Source organism: Leptodactylus fuscus, chromosome 4, assembly GCF_031893055.1.
Source record: "Leptodactylus fuscus isolate aLepFus1 chromosome 4, aLepFus1.hap2, whole genome shotgun sequence".
NCBI lineage: Eukaryota > Metazoa > Chordata > Amphibia > Anura > Leptodactylidae > Leptodactylus > Leptodactylus fuscus.
This window is the reverse complement of record NC_134268.1, coordinates 25,206,990-25,220,878: the sequence shown is the minus strand read 5'-3', so window position 1 is coordinate 25,220,878 and position 13,889 is coordinate 25,206,990. Positions and strand designations below refer to the sequence as shown.

General features: G+C 39.3%; 1 protein-coding gene across 1 annotated transcript in view; it reads right to left on the bottom strand.

The window, feature by feature from the left end:
- Positions 1-13,889, bottom strand: part of CSMD3 (CUB and Sushi multiple domains 3) — a 1,052,627-nt gene that overhangs the window by 565,442 nt on the left and 473,296 nt on the right. The window contains exons 9-10 of the mRNA XM_075270295.1: positions 11,580-11,667; positions 7,145-7,269 (exon numbers count right to left, since the gene is read on the bottom strand). Of these exons, the coding sequence (XP_075126396.1) occupies positions 7,145-7,269; positions 11,580-11,667 (213 nt within the window). The remainder of the gene's footprint in view (positions 1-7,144; positions 7,270-11,579; positions 11,668-13,889) is intronic.

Below are 13,889 nucleotides of genomic sequence, written 5' to 3'. Positions count from 1 at the left end.
ATTGTCATGCTACACTGTATATTTGTCTATCTATAGGTAATTGCAACTCACATTCCAATTTTGGATTATTGTTCACTGTCCTAAAAAAGAAAATTGAATGCACATTTTAAGTCTTGTCAGAGACTATTTTAAGTTAGTCTTGTGGAATATATTTCACGCAACCTCTTATTGAAACTTTCTTCTTAGGTTATTTTATTGACACTTTTGCTGAAATCACAGATTCCTATAGAAGCAATTTTAGACAGTAAAAGGAGAAGAATATAATTATATTCTAATAAAAGAAATAGGATTTTTACAATCCATTTTTACTGCTCCTCTTCTAGCAAATATTTGACTCCTATCGCACAATTGGCTTTTTATCTTTTTAGCTGACACAAGTAAAGTGAAAAAAAAAGAAAACGCCAAATAATTGGCCCAGTACGAGCCAATGATGCCATTGTATGGGAGTTATCTTGACTCGTGGCCTCGATCTATGAAGGACACCCTATTACTATTGGTGCAACGTGGCTCATTTTTTGTACAATGTGGCAAATGTACTTTGGGTTACAAATTGTTGACTTGGTATGTGGGTGTGGCTTCTCAATCATGGGGTGTGGCTTCAAATATGCCAAAAATTTGCCAAAATTGTGTCCTAAAATTCTGGTCCAATATAAGCCAACTGAAGTGTGGTATAAAGATAGCCCAGATGTATCCTCCATCATGTGCCATGTGATAAATCTGGTGAAGGTTTTCACTATTAGTAAATCTAGGTCAGAGTTGGGAGACAAAAGTAGATACTTTGATACAGTGTGTAATGGCTGAGCCATGCTGTTGTAGCTATATTGCAACTCAATTGAATGGGGGCTGAGCTGCAATGTGTAATATGGCAAGTGTACAGTAAACTTCCATCAACTATTCTCTGATCAGTTGGTTATGGGAGCGCCATGATGTCCTAGCCTAAGGGTGGACCATCAATCTCAACTCTTGGGCAACCCCTTTAAATCAATCTACAAGTTTTACATTAAAATGAGCAGTAGCTATGGAATGGTAAGTAAATGACCATGGTGGCCCTTAAGGTTTTATGAAACCGATTTTGTCAACAACTAGGCTTTATTTTTTTTATTTATTTATTTACCAAAGATGGCCGCCAGCTTCTGAGGGCCCCCTGAGCATAGTGGAGCAGATTGTGTTGTACACCGGTCTTAATACAGTCCGGCAACCCCTTCATAAATCAGTCAATAGATTTCCATTATAGCACACAACAGAAAACCAGCTTGAGTTATAATAGATAGATTGAGCCAGGGCTCCCAGCAGCTCCCAGTCACGCTCCGTTCCCTTCCCGCTTCGTCTACTTTCGCACATTGTGGCACATATTTGGCCAAGGAGGGACATCTCGCTAACTGAGCCACAAAAACATCCCTTTAAGTCAGTTTTCAGGAATAGAAGAATTGACAAGTGTGCCCCGGAGTGCCCCCTATGCTTAATATGCAGGTCCCTGAACCTACATGGGAAGGCATAGACAGGATGGACACAGTGCTGACATGATCGGTAGCCGTCCATCCAACCAAAGGGGGTGTCTCAGATGCAACTATGAGAGTTTTTGTGATTTTTTTAATAGTTCAGATTTCCTGGAAACAGGATTTGTCCCAATTTATATATATAAAAAAAATAGATTTGCCACTCCGATGTAACCAAGCTTAACCTGACTTTTAATGTGTCAAATAAACATTTTGTATTCACTTTAATTCCACTTTTTCCCATTGCTTTCAATGGCTTTAGTTGTGAGTTATCAGAGTCAAGTTGAAGATGACTCCGTCTATTTTTGTTATGGCTCGATTCTAAACAAAACCCATGACACTAATGTGAACAGAGCCTAATGCTTCCTAAATCGATAACTGCAATTGTTGTATTTGTATTCAGTTATTAAATAACAGGAAAAAAATAATGTGAAGAGTATTTACTTAAGACATGCCCCGAGGAAACTAAGAAGTATATGCTATATTACATGGGAAACCAGCGTTCGATACCATCTGTCTAGTTTATACCATATGTCACTGTGTGTATTTGTAATATCTTTCATAATACGCTTCATCTGTGCAGAGCAATGTCATTCTGTTTGGCTCAGTACTATGCTTTAGGATGATGAACCATTTGCAGTGTCCATTCTGCTATGTGCACATTTATGGGAATGCCTTGCCCAATTCACACAATCTGAACCTCCCAACGCTAAATGTGAAATAGTTGGATTCAGACTTTTAATTTCTAAGTTCTGCCTCATGCCCATATTAATTGGTTATAATCTATAGAACCCTGGAAACATAGCTAATTTATTGAGAACAAATTCTTTAGTACACAATTACAATTCACAATGGATCTACTGTACCAGGGTCATATAAAATACTGGGGTCATTAATTGCTTTATATTGCAGATTTCCAAGGTGTTATCTATACTATAACCAGGGGTGTAACTAACAAAGACCGGGCCGCATAGCAAACTTTTGACTTGGGCCCGACCCCCACGCAGCATAGTGCACCCTTTCCTGGCACCACATTGTAAAGTACCCCCTTTAGTAGCCGCTATATGTGAAAATGCTCCCTTTACTGGCCCACATATAGTAAAATGCTTCCTTTACTGGCCCATACATGGTATAATAACCACACAGTATAATGTCCCATAGTGGCCTACATACAGTTTAATGTCCCATAGAGTCTCGCCATACAGTATAATGTCCCAAAGTGGTCTCCATACAGTATTATGTCCCAGTAGGATGTAGAGGAAACTCTACATCCTACTGGGAGAAGAAGAGTCCACTGTGGAGATCGCTGCCCAATACGTGTCCAACTGTCACCAAACAAGAGGAAGATGAGACCCCACGGACTGTTATACCCCAAACCACCCACCCCACCTCCCCATATAGCGGCCACCAACTAAGAGGAAGATGAGACTCCACGGACTGTTATACCCAAAATCAATCCACCCCCATATGCACCACGACCCCCCCCCCCCCCCCCCCGTCTCCAACTCCCCACACACACACACACACTTTACTAGCTTTGGCAATGCCAAATACCTATTCGGACGTGTCAATAAAGCCTGTTTGATTTGACTTGGCCCCTCCACAGAGTATAATGTCTCACAGTGACCCCTTCACCATGTATGATGTCCCACAGTGGCCCCTCTACACAGTATAATATCCCATAGTGACCCTCCTCTCAGTATAATGTCCCATAGTAGCACCTCTACACAGTATAATGTCCCAAAGTGGTCTTCATACAGTATGATGTCCCTACTTGGGCCCTCCATAGAGTATAATGTCTCACAGTGACCCTTCACCATGTATAATGTCCCACAGTGGTCCCTCCACTCAGTATATTATGTCATAGTGACTCCTCTACACAGTATAATTTCCCATAGTGTCCCTCCTCTCAGTATAATGTCCCATAGTAGCACCTCTACACAGTATAATGTCCCAAAGTGGTCTTCATACAGTATGATGTCCCTACTTGGTCCCTCCACAGAGTATAATGTCTCACAGTGACCCCTTCACCATGTATAATGTCCCACAGTAGCCCCTCTACACAGTATAAAATCCCATAGTGGTCCCTTCACACAGAATGTCCCACAATAGCCCCTAAATTTTGCAAACATTTCAGGTTGACCTGACCCCAAAACTTTTAGGGTTCACCAACTATTATTTTAGTGCATCTCACTTCATATTGCTGATCATGAGCAGGTGTACAGACAACATGTGTTACGCCAGCATCATAATGCCGTTTTGGCACCAGTGCGATCCATATGACCACTGACGCCTATAATTCCTGTGAGGCCCAAAGACCCACGCTAGAGCCCAGGAGAGGTGAGTATCACTGTTTATATATGTTTAATCACCTCCTGGGCCCTTGATCTTTAGACCCTAGGGTATAATAATAGAAGTTTGGTAGGACAGGTTCGGTTCAGACTAACTAAAGAGTAATGGAACAACTGTTCTTGGGATTGTTGGGGTCTGAGCAGTCAGACCCACCGATCATGACATTATCCTCTACTGTATTGATAGGGAATAACCTATAAAGTTGATGCAACCCCTTCAAGAACATTGCAATACATGGTAATTTAATTTCCTTCAAAACATCATGGTCTTAATTTAAATTTACCATAATTAAATATATTATATTAAGACTTAGATTTTAATAGTATCCCTATGCAAACTGAGGTCGTGGTTAAAAATTGGAAAATTGTTGACATAGAAATGAAGACCTAAACTATGACTATTTTCTATTCTATACGTATAAGCAACACCCAAAGGGTTAACAGCGAGAGGATTTGTCCTTCCAGAGTACCTCACGTTGACTTGCAGTAATCTACCTCTGTGTTCACAAACTCTTTCAACTTCACTGCTTCCTCATTTCTCAGTAAGTGCTTACAAATTCCATCAATGCCCTCATTGTCAATGTGCTGTCAGCACAGGAAATATCACAATCCTGAATCTCATTTTCTCATTCTATTACAAGTACTAATTCTGTGTAGGAGAAACCTTTGATAACGCTACGACGCCGCTACCTCTTTATTTGTCCTTCTTGGTTTGGAATCGTTGACCCGGACACTCCTTTACCACCGATTTACCATGATTTATGTCCTCGAAATTTTGTAACAATGTTTCTTTTGTGTCCGGGTCTAGCTTTAGCTATCGGTTAACTTATCCCACTGGTGGGACACATGTACGGGTCTACGAGGGTTAATGTCACTAATTCTCTTAAAGAAAAAGCCACAGACAATGGCGGCGAGGAAATCCATCTCAATAGCTCCCTTCTAGAAGGCATTACATTACTCATGAATTAGCAAACTCAATATACTCATCTACGGACAGATCGGTTTCGATTTGTTGGACTTCATCAGCGCGGAGGTGAGTTCTAGTTAGACATTAGAGGTTTGATCTGCTTCACTGGAATACTAATTCCTCTAAGGCCTATTTCACCGGAACGATTTTTCTGTCCATGAAAAAAAAAACATACAGCGCATGGACAGAAAACTGACTGAATGGTCACAGATCCATTCGTAAACCAAGGGTCGGTGAGAACAAAATCTTTACATGTACGGAGAAGTGATGATGGACCTAGATAGCTGAAATCGAAAGATACATTTTTCAAATACTTTGAGAAGTATTTCCTAATCCCAGAAATAGTTTATCTTAAAGGGAGTCTGTCAACATTCAATTGGTTATAAATCTAATCCCAGTATCTTGTAGATGTGACTCCACATATGCCCTTGTTATTCAGCTTTGGAGCCCCATTTTCTTGTAAATTGGATTTTTAGTTATAAGCAAATGAAGGGATAGTTGCAAGATCGCAGATAAGATAATGCAGCACCACCGGGACAACATGGTGGCTCAGTGGTTAGCCTTGCAGCACTGGAGTCCTTGGTTCAAATCCTGCCAAGGAGTTTGTATGTTCCACCGTGTTTGCATGGATTTCCTCCCATTCTACAAAGACATACTAATAAGGAAAAATTTACATTGTGAGCCCTCTATGGGGCTCACAATCTACATAAATAAGATAATACACCCCCCCAAAAAAAAAAAAAAAAAAAAAAAAAACATTCCCTCATTTGCATATGAATAAAATTGGGATCTATATTAAAATGGGGCTCTACGCCTATGCCTCTGTAAACTGTAGAGACATTTCTAATTTCTACAAGATATTGCTGACAGACTCCCTTTAAAGGGGCTCTATCAGCAAAATCATGCTGATAGAGCCCCACATATGCAAGAATAGCCTTTAAAAAGGCTATTCAGGCGCCGTAAATGTTATATTAAACTACCCCCCCCCGTTCTAAAATAATACCCTAAAAAAGAATGTGATCTACTTACGCATCGTGCTTGCTGGGCGGGCATTCAGGGTGCGCCGTCTTCTTCATCCACGCCTCCTCTTCCTCCGATGTCCTCGGGTCTCGTCCTCCTCCTCCGGCGCTCGTGAACTGACATTGATAAAAAAAAAATGACCTGGGCGCATGCTGTTTCTACTACAGCTACTGCGCATGCGCCCAGGCCATTTTTTTTATCAATGTCAGTTCACGAGCGCCGGAGGAGGACGGGACCCGAGGACATTGGAGGAAGAGGAGACGTGGATGAAGAAGAAGACACACCCTGAATGCCCGCCCAGTGTGCACGATGCGTAAGTAGATCATTCTCTTTAGGTTTTGCTAATAGAGCCCCTTTCAGATAAGTTTTATTAGTAAGACCCATCATTGCCTTATCTTAGAAGGATTTCTTTTATTTTTCAGTTTCAGTGGTTCCAAAATATGAAAGGGATCTAATGACTGTGTTGGTTAAATAGACAAGGCCATTTCAACAAAATTTGCATAAATGAACGGAGTATGTGATTATTACAAGCCTAGCCAGATACTGGAGCCATATAGGCATTTCTATCACAACCAAAGTACTTTATTATTCAGCCTTTGGCAGATGATGTTCACTGCAAGGAGACACAATGGGCGCCAATACACAGATATCATTACAGCCAGAACCTGGTGGCAAGTCCATGGGAATGGGGATAGAGGAGTACAATTTGTCAATAGGGCCACTAATCTATTAAAACAGCCGTGGCATTAAGAGGGGGTGACTACTAAAAACTGCACCATATAAGCAATGGCCAAACACGGTGTTATTCTTCATAAACATACAGAAGCTTATCCTGAAAAGTCCAATGAAATATAAGGTTCACGATAAACAGTGGCCAACAAAATCCTTGGACACTTTGGCCACAACCATGACCTTGCCCCAACCATAGCCAGTTTTGGAATGTCCATTTTTCACCCAAGAAGGTCCACTATATGGAGTTCACTTTAAACAAACCCCGCCCCTTTGTCGTTGGCCACATCCCTCCTGCCCATTTCCTGGGAACATAGACATCAAATTATAATGACAAGCAGGATTACAATGAAAAGTAACACCTCGTATTCTAGAGCTGAAGGCAGAAAGCAAAGGATTATACCATTGACGATAAGTGATGGGGAGAGCTAAGCTTTTGTCCTGAACCCTTATTTTATAATGACCCTGACAATAGTTACACCCCCTCCCCCACCCCAATAGAAGGAAAACAGTCATTTTCTCATTGACTGTATGGATCTCTAAATCTATTCTTCAGGCATCCCAATATTGAGTCTTCCTACCTTTACACACGGGTCTGTGGTCACTCCAAGCTGCAAACACGTCTGCAATTCTTTGGCAGGTGATTTTTTTTTCACCTTGAAGAACATAGTCTTCATCGCAAGAAAACAGAACTGTTGCACCGAGGCTATAAGAAAACAGAACAGAATACGATATGATAGAATTAAAAAAGATAGTTGATGAGTAGCAGTGCGAATATGGAGGGGGGATGCTGTTTACATGTCAAAATAAATAAATAAATTAAAATTATATATCTATATATGTATATCCATTTATTCAAATTCTTACTACAGATCTCTACTGTGGAATGCTTACAAAGGTGGAAAGGGTTAATACATTATTTTCAATTAAAAAAAAAACTAAGTGAATGAAGAAAAGAGAAAAAAAAATCCCAACAATATTTGGTGTGACCTTTGCCCTTTGGAAGAGGGATCCTAGAAGTAATGATATGGCCCCCACAGATAGAGCCCTGATCTCATCATTATCTAGTCTGTCTGGGATAACATGAACAGACAGACGGATTGGAGCAAGCCTACATCCACAAAAGATCTGGGCTTAGTTCTCCAAGATGGCGGCAGGAACAACCTCCCTGCCCAGTTCTGCCAAACACTGTCTGCAAGTACCGAGAAGAACTGATGGAAGGCAAAGGGCAAAGGTCACACTGAATATTGATGGGATTTACATTTCTTTTCATTAACCTGATTTTGTTAAGTGACAAAAGTAAACTATTCAGCACTATTTCTAAAAAAGGTGATCTATCTATCTATCTATCTATCTATCTATCTATCTATCTATCTATCTATCTATCTATATCCTAGGATCTCCCAGTTCTCGATCAACGCATCATTGCAGTAAAAGGGATTGGGTATGTTTAATTTCATATTCAGTCCTTTGTTCTCATTGAAAATATTTGCATACTCCATCAAGCCAAGTATGCAAGTGTATGAAGAAGTCACAGGGAATAGCTGTCAGACAAACAAGCCTTCGGCTGACTTGTTATAGGTGTATGGGAACCTTTTCCAGGCTAAAATAACTGATGACCTTTCCTAAGGACACATCATCAATATCAGATTAGTGAAGGATCAGCACCCCCACCGATCTGTTGTCCTTTGCAGCTTATACACAGAAAATGAAGCAGGAAGCAGACATCTTGGTTCTGTCTGTAGTGACTAAACTGAGTCAGCTTAGCTCCCATTCAAGTGAATAAGAACTGATCTGCAATACCTTGGTCTGACCACTACACGGAGAACAGCGCTGTCTGCTTCCTGCTCCAATCTATGAGTATGAGCTACTAAGAACAGCTGTTTGATGGGGGTGCTCAATGTCCGATCCTCAATTCTTAATATGAGTCAGCAATACTTTTAGCCTTTACGTAATACTAAACATTGGACATGCTCAGTGTATATTGTGTCAATGCGTTTTGTCAGTAGTAATTCTTTGGAATAGTTTGCAATCTATATTCCAAAGTATGGTACTGCACCAGTATATAGAGGTATTCGTCATCCGTGCCTGCTCTCCTTAAAAAAGTTTAGCAATAACTACCACCCAATGGACCCCATGGGGTCACCCTTGTGGTCTCTGTTAGGTAACCGAAGCCCTTTGGGTAGGCTTGATACATATTACTGGAATGTAGACACGTTGCACAAGGAGCCAAGTATCTTTGTTCTACGACTACGATTCGGAGCACTTTGTGCTTCATCTCCATACACCACAGTAGATTTCCTGACATGTTGCTGTTGCTTGTGAGCGCCATCCAGGAATTCCTCGTACCGTTAACACGGTTCAATTACGTCCAAGCTCTTCTATAATGAATGTATCGCAGGCACAAAGCCGGTGGTGAAGAACCTGTTCTAACAGTTCCTTAAATCTACGCCATCTATCTATTCTTTTACATCCACTCATTAAACGGCGTGATTTCATCGAAGTATTCCGCTCACATGAGAAGTCATTTTAATAAAATATGATTGTCTGAGGAGCTCAAAGTGGGATTTGATTCAATGTAATACTTGACTCTTTAGGAAAGAAGAAATTGCAGACCCTGACCAATAAGGAACGTTCTGCTTTCTATTTACGGAATTCATTTGCATTTGGTTAGGTGAAGGAGAACAAAGTCTGTAAACCAGGACTTCATTTATTGCAATTTCTTAACACATTTATTTTTTTTCTCGAGTATTTAGAACTTGACCTTTCATAAATCGGATTGAGTCCAAGATGGATAAAATAGAAATATGATTTTTCTATAATTTTCTTGCATGCATACGTCTTGTAGATGGTGGTAAGTGTCTACTGCTACCTACAGAGACTATACAATGCTGTAGGTAGGGGCGTACGTGCCCATATACCTTCACTACAGATGAGCAAACCTCCCAAGGCTTGTTTTGGGTTTGGGTGGCTTGGGGTTAGGGTTGATACAATCTTGAGATTTCAGGATTGATTTTAAAATCCGATTTCCGATCATTTTCCAGACGATCGCGATTGTGAAATTTGCTCGAAATCTGATCGGGATCCAATCATTCCCAATCCCGATCACTCATCCCTAATTGTATATTATATATATAGTAGTGTTCAGTTGATCTTGGGATTTCAAAATCTGATTTCTGATAATTTTCCAGCTGATCCCAATTGCAATCGTGAAATTTGCTCGATCGCCGGTCGGGATCCGATCTTTCCCGATCGCTCAACCCTACTTGGGGTCCCTGACTGGTTTTAGAATTGACCCAAGAGTATAATAATTTGCCACAATTGATGCCACAGTGGCCAATTTAGTTACTCTTAAACAAATACACAATTGTTCAGTTTAGAGAAACCAAACAATTTAGCACATTTGGGTTGAACTCGGTTCGGAATGAATTGGTTCACCCATCTCTAACTAACCCTCATTTGGCTGACAGCTATATCTCCTGAACACCCCCCACATGTACCCCCAAGGATACATGTTTGTCAAATGTGCGTTGAGAAGTGATGTAAGCCACTTTCGGAAAGCTTTGGGTGTTGTGTATACCTTATTTTCCGCGAGAACAAAAGAAGTTACAATTCAACATGCCGACCATATACTTGTACTGGACCAATAGAATAAATCCAAATTTCTAAAAAAAAAAAATTCAATATTTGGAGTGCTGCCATTTTACTTAAAAAAATTATAATAAATTGTGGAGGATAATAGAGGCTAATGCTTGAGGCTTGTACCTTTCCCATTAAATGGTCTCTAGACAGTACTAGTCTGCAATTCTGTCTATCCATCCATCCTTCTACCAATCAATCTACGCATCTAACATCTATCTATCTATCTATCTATCTATCTATCTATCTATCTATCTATCTCTATTAATGATAATCTATCTATTAATGATAAATATGCAATATCATTTGATTATTTAGTCTAAATTTATATCTCCTATTATATGACTTACATTGAGCCGGGCTATTATGACAAATTTTTGGCACAATTTGGATGCATTTAGTCATATTTAAGCTGTGCCCTCTTTTTTCTGAGAAGTCAAGCTCATACTAGATGTGCTAAAATGGGCCACATTTACACCTGTGTCTAGTCGTGACCATGATAGCCTGAGAGATTCCACCAGCTAATAGGCTGAAAAAGTGGAAAAAGACCAGAAATGATAATTGTAATTTCCATTCTACAGGGAGCGGAGATTGTTCTTCTAGAGAAAAGTTATTTTAGTGCTTGTCAGAACAATGAAAAAAGGTATTTGGAGATTGATAATGTATATTAACTCATCTAACTAAAGTATTCATTTCATATCTATCTATCTATCTATCTATCTATCTATCTATCTATCTATCTATCTATCTATCTATCTATCTATCTATAGTAACTATCTATCTAAAATATCTACCTGCAGTACATATTAATCTAAAGTATCTATCTACCTATCCAACCATCTCTCTCATATCTATCTACATCATATCTATCTATCTATCTATCTATCTATCTATCTATCTATCTATCTACAGTATCTATAGATCTGAAATATCTATCCACATTATCTCTCTACAGTATCTCCATCCACTTAGTAAATATCTTTCATAAGAAAGCAAACAATGGACATCCTATGGTTCGTCTGATGAATGATAATGCTATGAGTGATTTTAATGGTTAAACCATATGGTAGCCTATATTATGATACCATTAGTAGACAATATTTACAGTACAGTATATATAGGGTAACCCTTATATGTAGGTACATCTTAATAGCAGAGTTAACTTAATTATTCTGAAAATTTGGAAAATCAGATGAGCACAGTATACAATATACCTCTGGTATAATCCACCTACAAAAAAAGGAAAGTTAAGTAATAAAAGATGGTCATGTGCTATTGGTTATTGGTTAGTCTTTCCATGGGATTCCATTCATACATGTATTATATAATTTATAACATAAACCAGCCATATGTTCTTTACTGGGATTGAAGTATTACCTAAAATTCGAGCCTATTCTTTTCCCATTTTCTGGTTCTCCGGGATCAGGGCACATATTTGATGCTTGTTTTATACCTCCCTCATTTACTGTAAGAAAGAAAATATATTGTAACAAAATATGATAAATGGTGAGACAAACAGAGTGACATGGGTTAGAATTCAGATCACACACTAAGAGAATGAAGCATATGGTTAAGTCAAGGAATTCGATACATTGTAGACAGTTACTGTAACCAGCCATCTACTTGACGGGAGAAAAATAGTTAATGGTGCAAACAATATACAACATTTACATTACAAAACCATACACATTGTATACATTAAAATACAAATAACAAATCAGTATATACATCATCACTCGTTTCATCTTTACTTTTATCAAAATACCCTCGATAATATTTGGGATGCAGCATAAAATTGTTTGTTCACCCGGTCTCAAAAGTAATAATAATTGATTATTTCCACTCTAGGCCATCATATGATAGTACCAAATCTACTTTAAAGATTTATTTTATGACCATGTACTTGAAAAGTAGTTATAATATAATATAAATGGTAACATAAAATCCACTTTTTCCCAAAATATTTGGGCAAGTTCAAAGACCTTTTTAGTCATTTAGTCTCTAAATAGGTATTCCGATCTACCTCTATTCGTCATAACATTCTCATTGGTGGGAGTCTGACCTGTAGAATTCGCAGTGATCCTTAGAATTAACATAACGCTCCACCTTGAGTGGTGGGAATCGTGAAACAAGGCAAATGAAGTGAGTGGGGGTATACTCCTGTCTCCTGCATATTGTGAAGCCATGTGTGCTTCTGTGTGGGGGAAAAAAAATTGGAAAACCATCAATTATAGGTTGCCATCAACACTTATTAGGTGGTGATACTTTCAATAGATGTCTATGGAGAAGGACGTGGGGGGAGTAGGGTTGAGCGGGATCGGGAAAGATCGCATCCCGATCGGCGATCGAGCAAATTTCACGATTGGGATCGGCTAGAAAATGATCGGAAATCAGATTTTAAAATCGATCCTGAAATCTCAAGATCGGCTCAACCCTAGGGAGGAGCTTTTGGAAAAGACACACAAATAATTGCAGATGCTAAGCCCTGCTAGACTGTGAGTGAGAGAGTCTTGTCAACACTGCTGTATCTTCAAGATAAGACTCTGTCACTGATCAAAATAGGGCAATAAGTGGATTACCAGTTTCCATCTCCATAGACTTCTGTGTGCAAGCTGAATATGGATTCTATACAGATAAATAGCCTAAATGAAGATGAGGAGGAGGAAGAGGAGAGCAGCCTAGTAAAGTGAGAAGGAAACAGTATTCTTAAGATATGCCATTCCTTCTAGTAGTTAGAAAGTTAGTTTAGGTATAATTCCCCCGAATACTGTTACAATAAAAAAATAAAAAACAATAACATTTTTAATCTCTGAACCTTGCAGCGAGACATAGAAAAATCCTCTGCAATACTGACCTGCTCTGAAGTTAAGAAGATTTATGAGAACATCAGCTCTAAGAACTGAAGATATTCAATATAAGTGTAACATTCCTTCCCCCACATAATCTCAAACAAAAGAAGAATATGCGCGACCACGACAGACCAGCCTTAGATGTCGGCATCAGGAGAACAGTATATGAGAATAGATTTGTAAGCTTGCTCTTAATGTTACAATTAGGAATTGAAGTGTTATTGTAGTATATTCTGCATTACAACAAAGTTGCTTTATTGCTCTAATGTATCTAACATGACTATATATGTATAATGTTATGTCTACAGCTCCTGTGCAGGGCCATGGGTGACCGACTGCAAGAAAACCTGCTGTCATCTGATTCTTATTTACATAGTGGATATGATTGAAAAACACAGACATAGATACATCGAGTCCAACCTACAATCCAAAATAATTTCTATGAGGTGGATACTAAATGTACCACGTTAAGAAATTCAGAGTTTTCTATTATGTTGCTCAAGAGCCTTTTACACCCTCCCACTTGACCTAAAGTCTTGCCCTCCCAATGTAGAGTTTTGGTGCAACCTTTCAACCTTTCTCTCCTCCCTGCTTTTGCCACACTTCCTACTTGTTATACACTGCCACCAATAAGTATTCGGACACCCAAGTGAATGAAGATATCTGTGGTTGTGATGGACGTCACGCCTTCCGCCGTAAAATAGAACACAGCCTTGGCATTAGTCACATGCAAGATGCCACGAAGTGCAGAGTTGTCCAATTTCGAGAAAGGGGTAACTGTGGGGTACCACAGAAATAGCCGATCCTTAAGTAACATAGCAAGAGAACTGATTTAGCC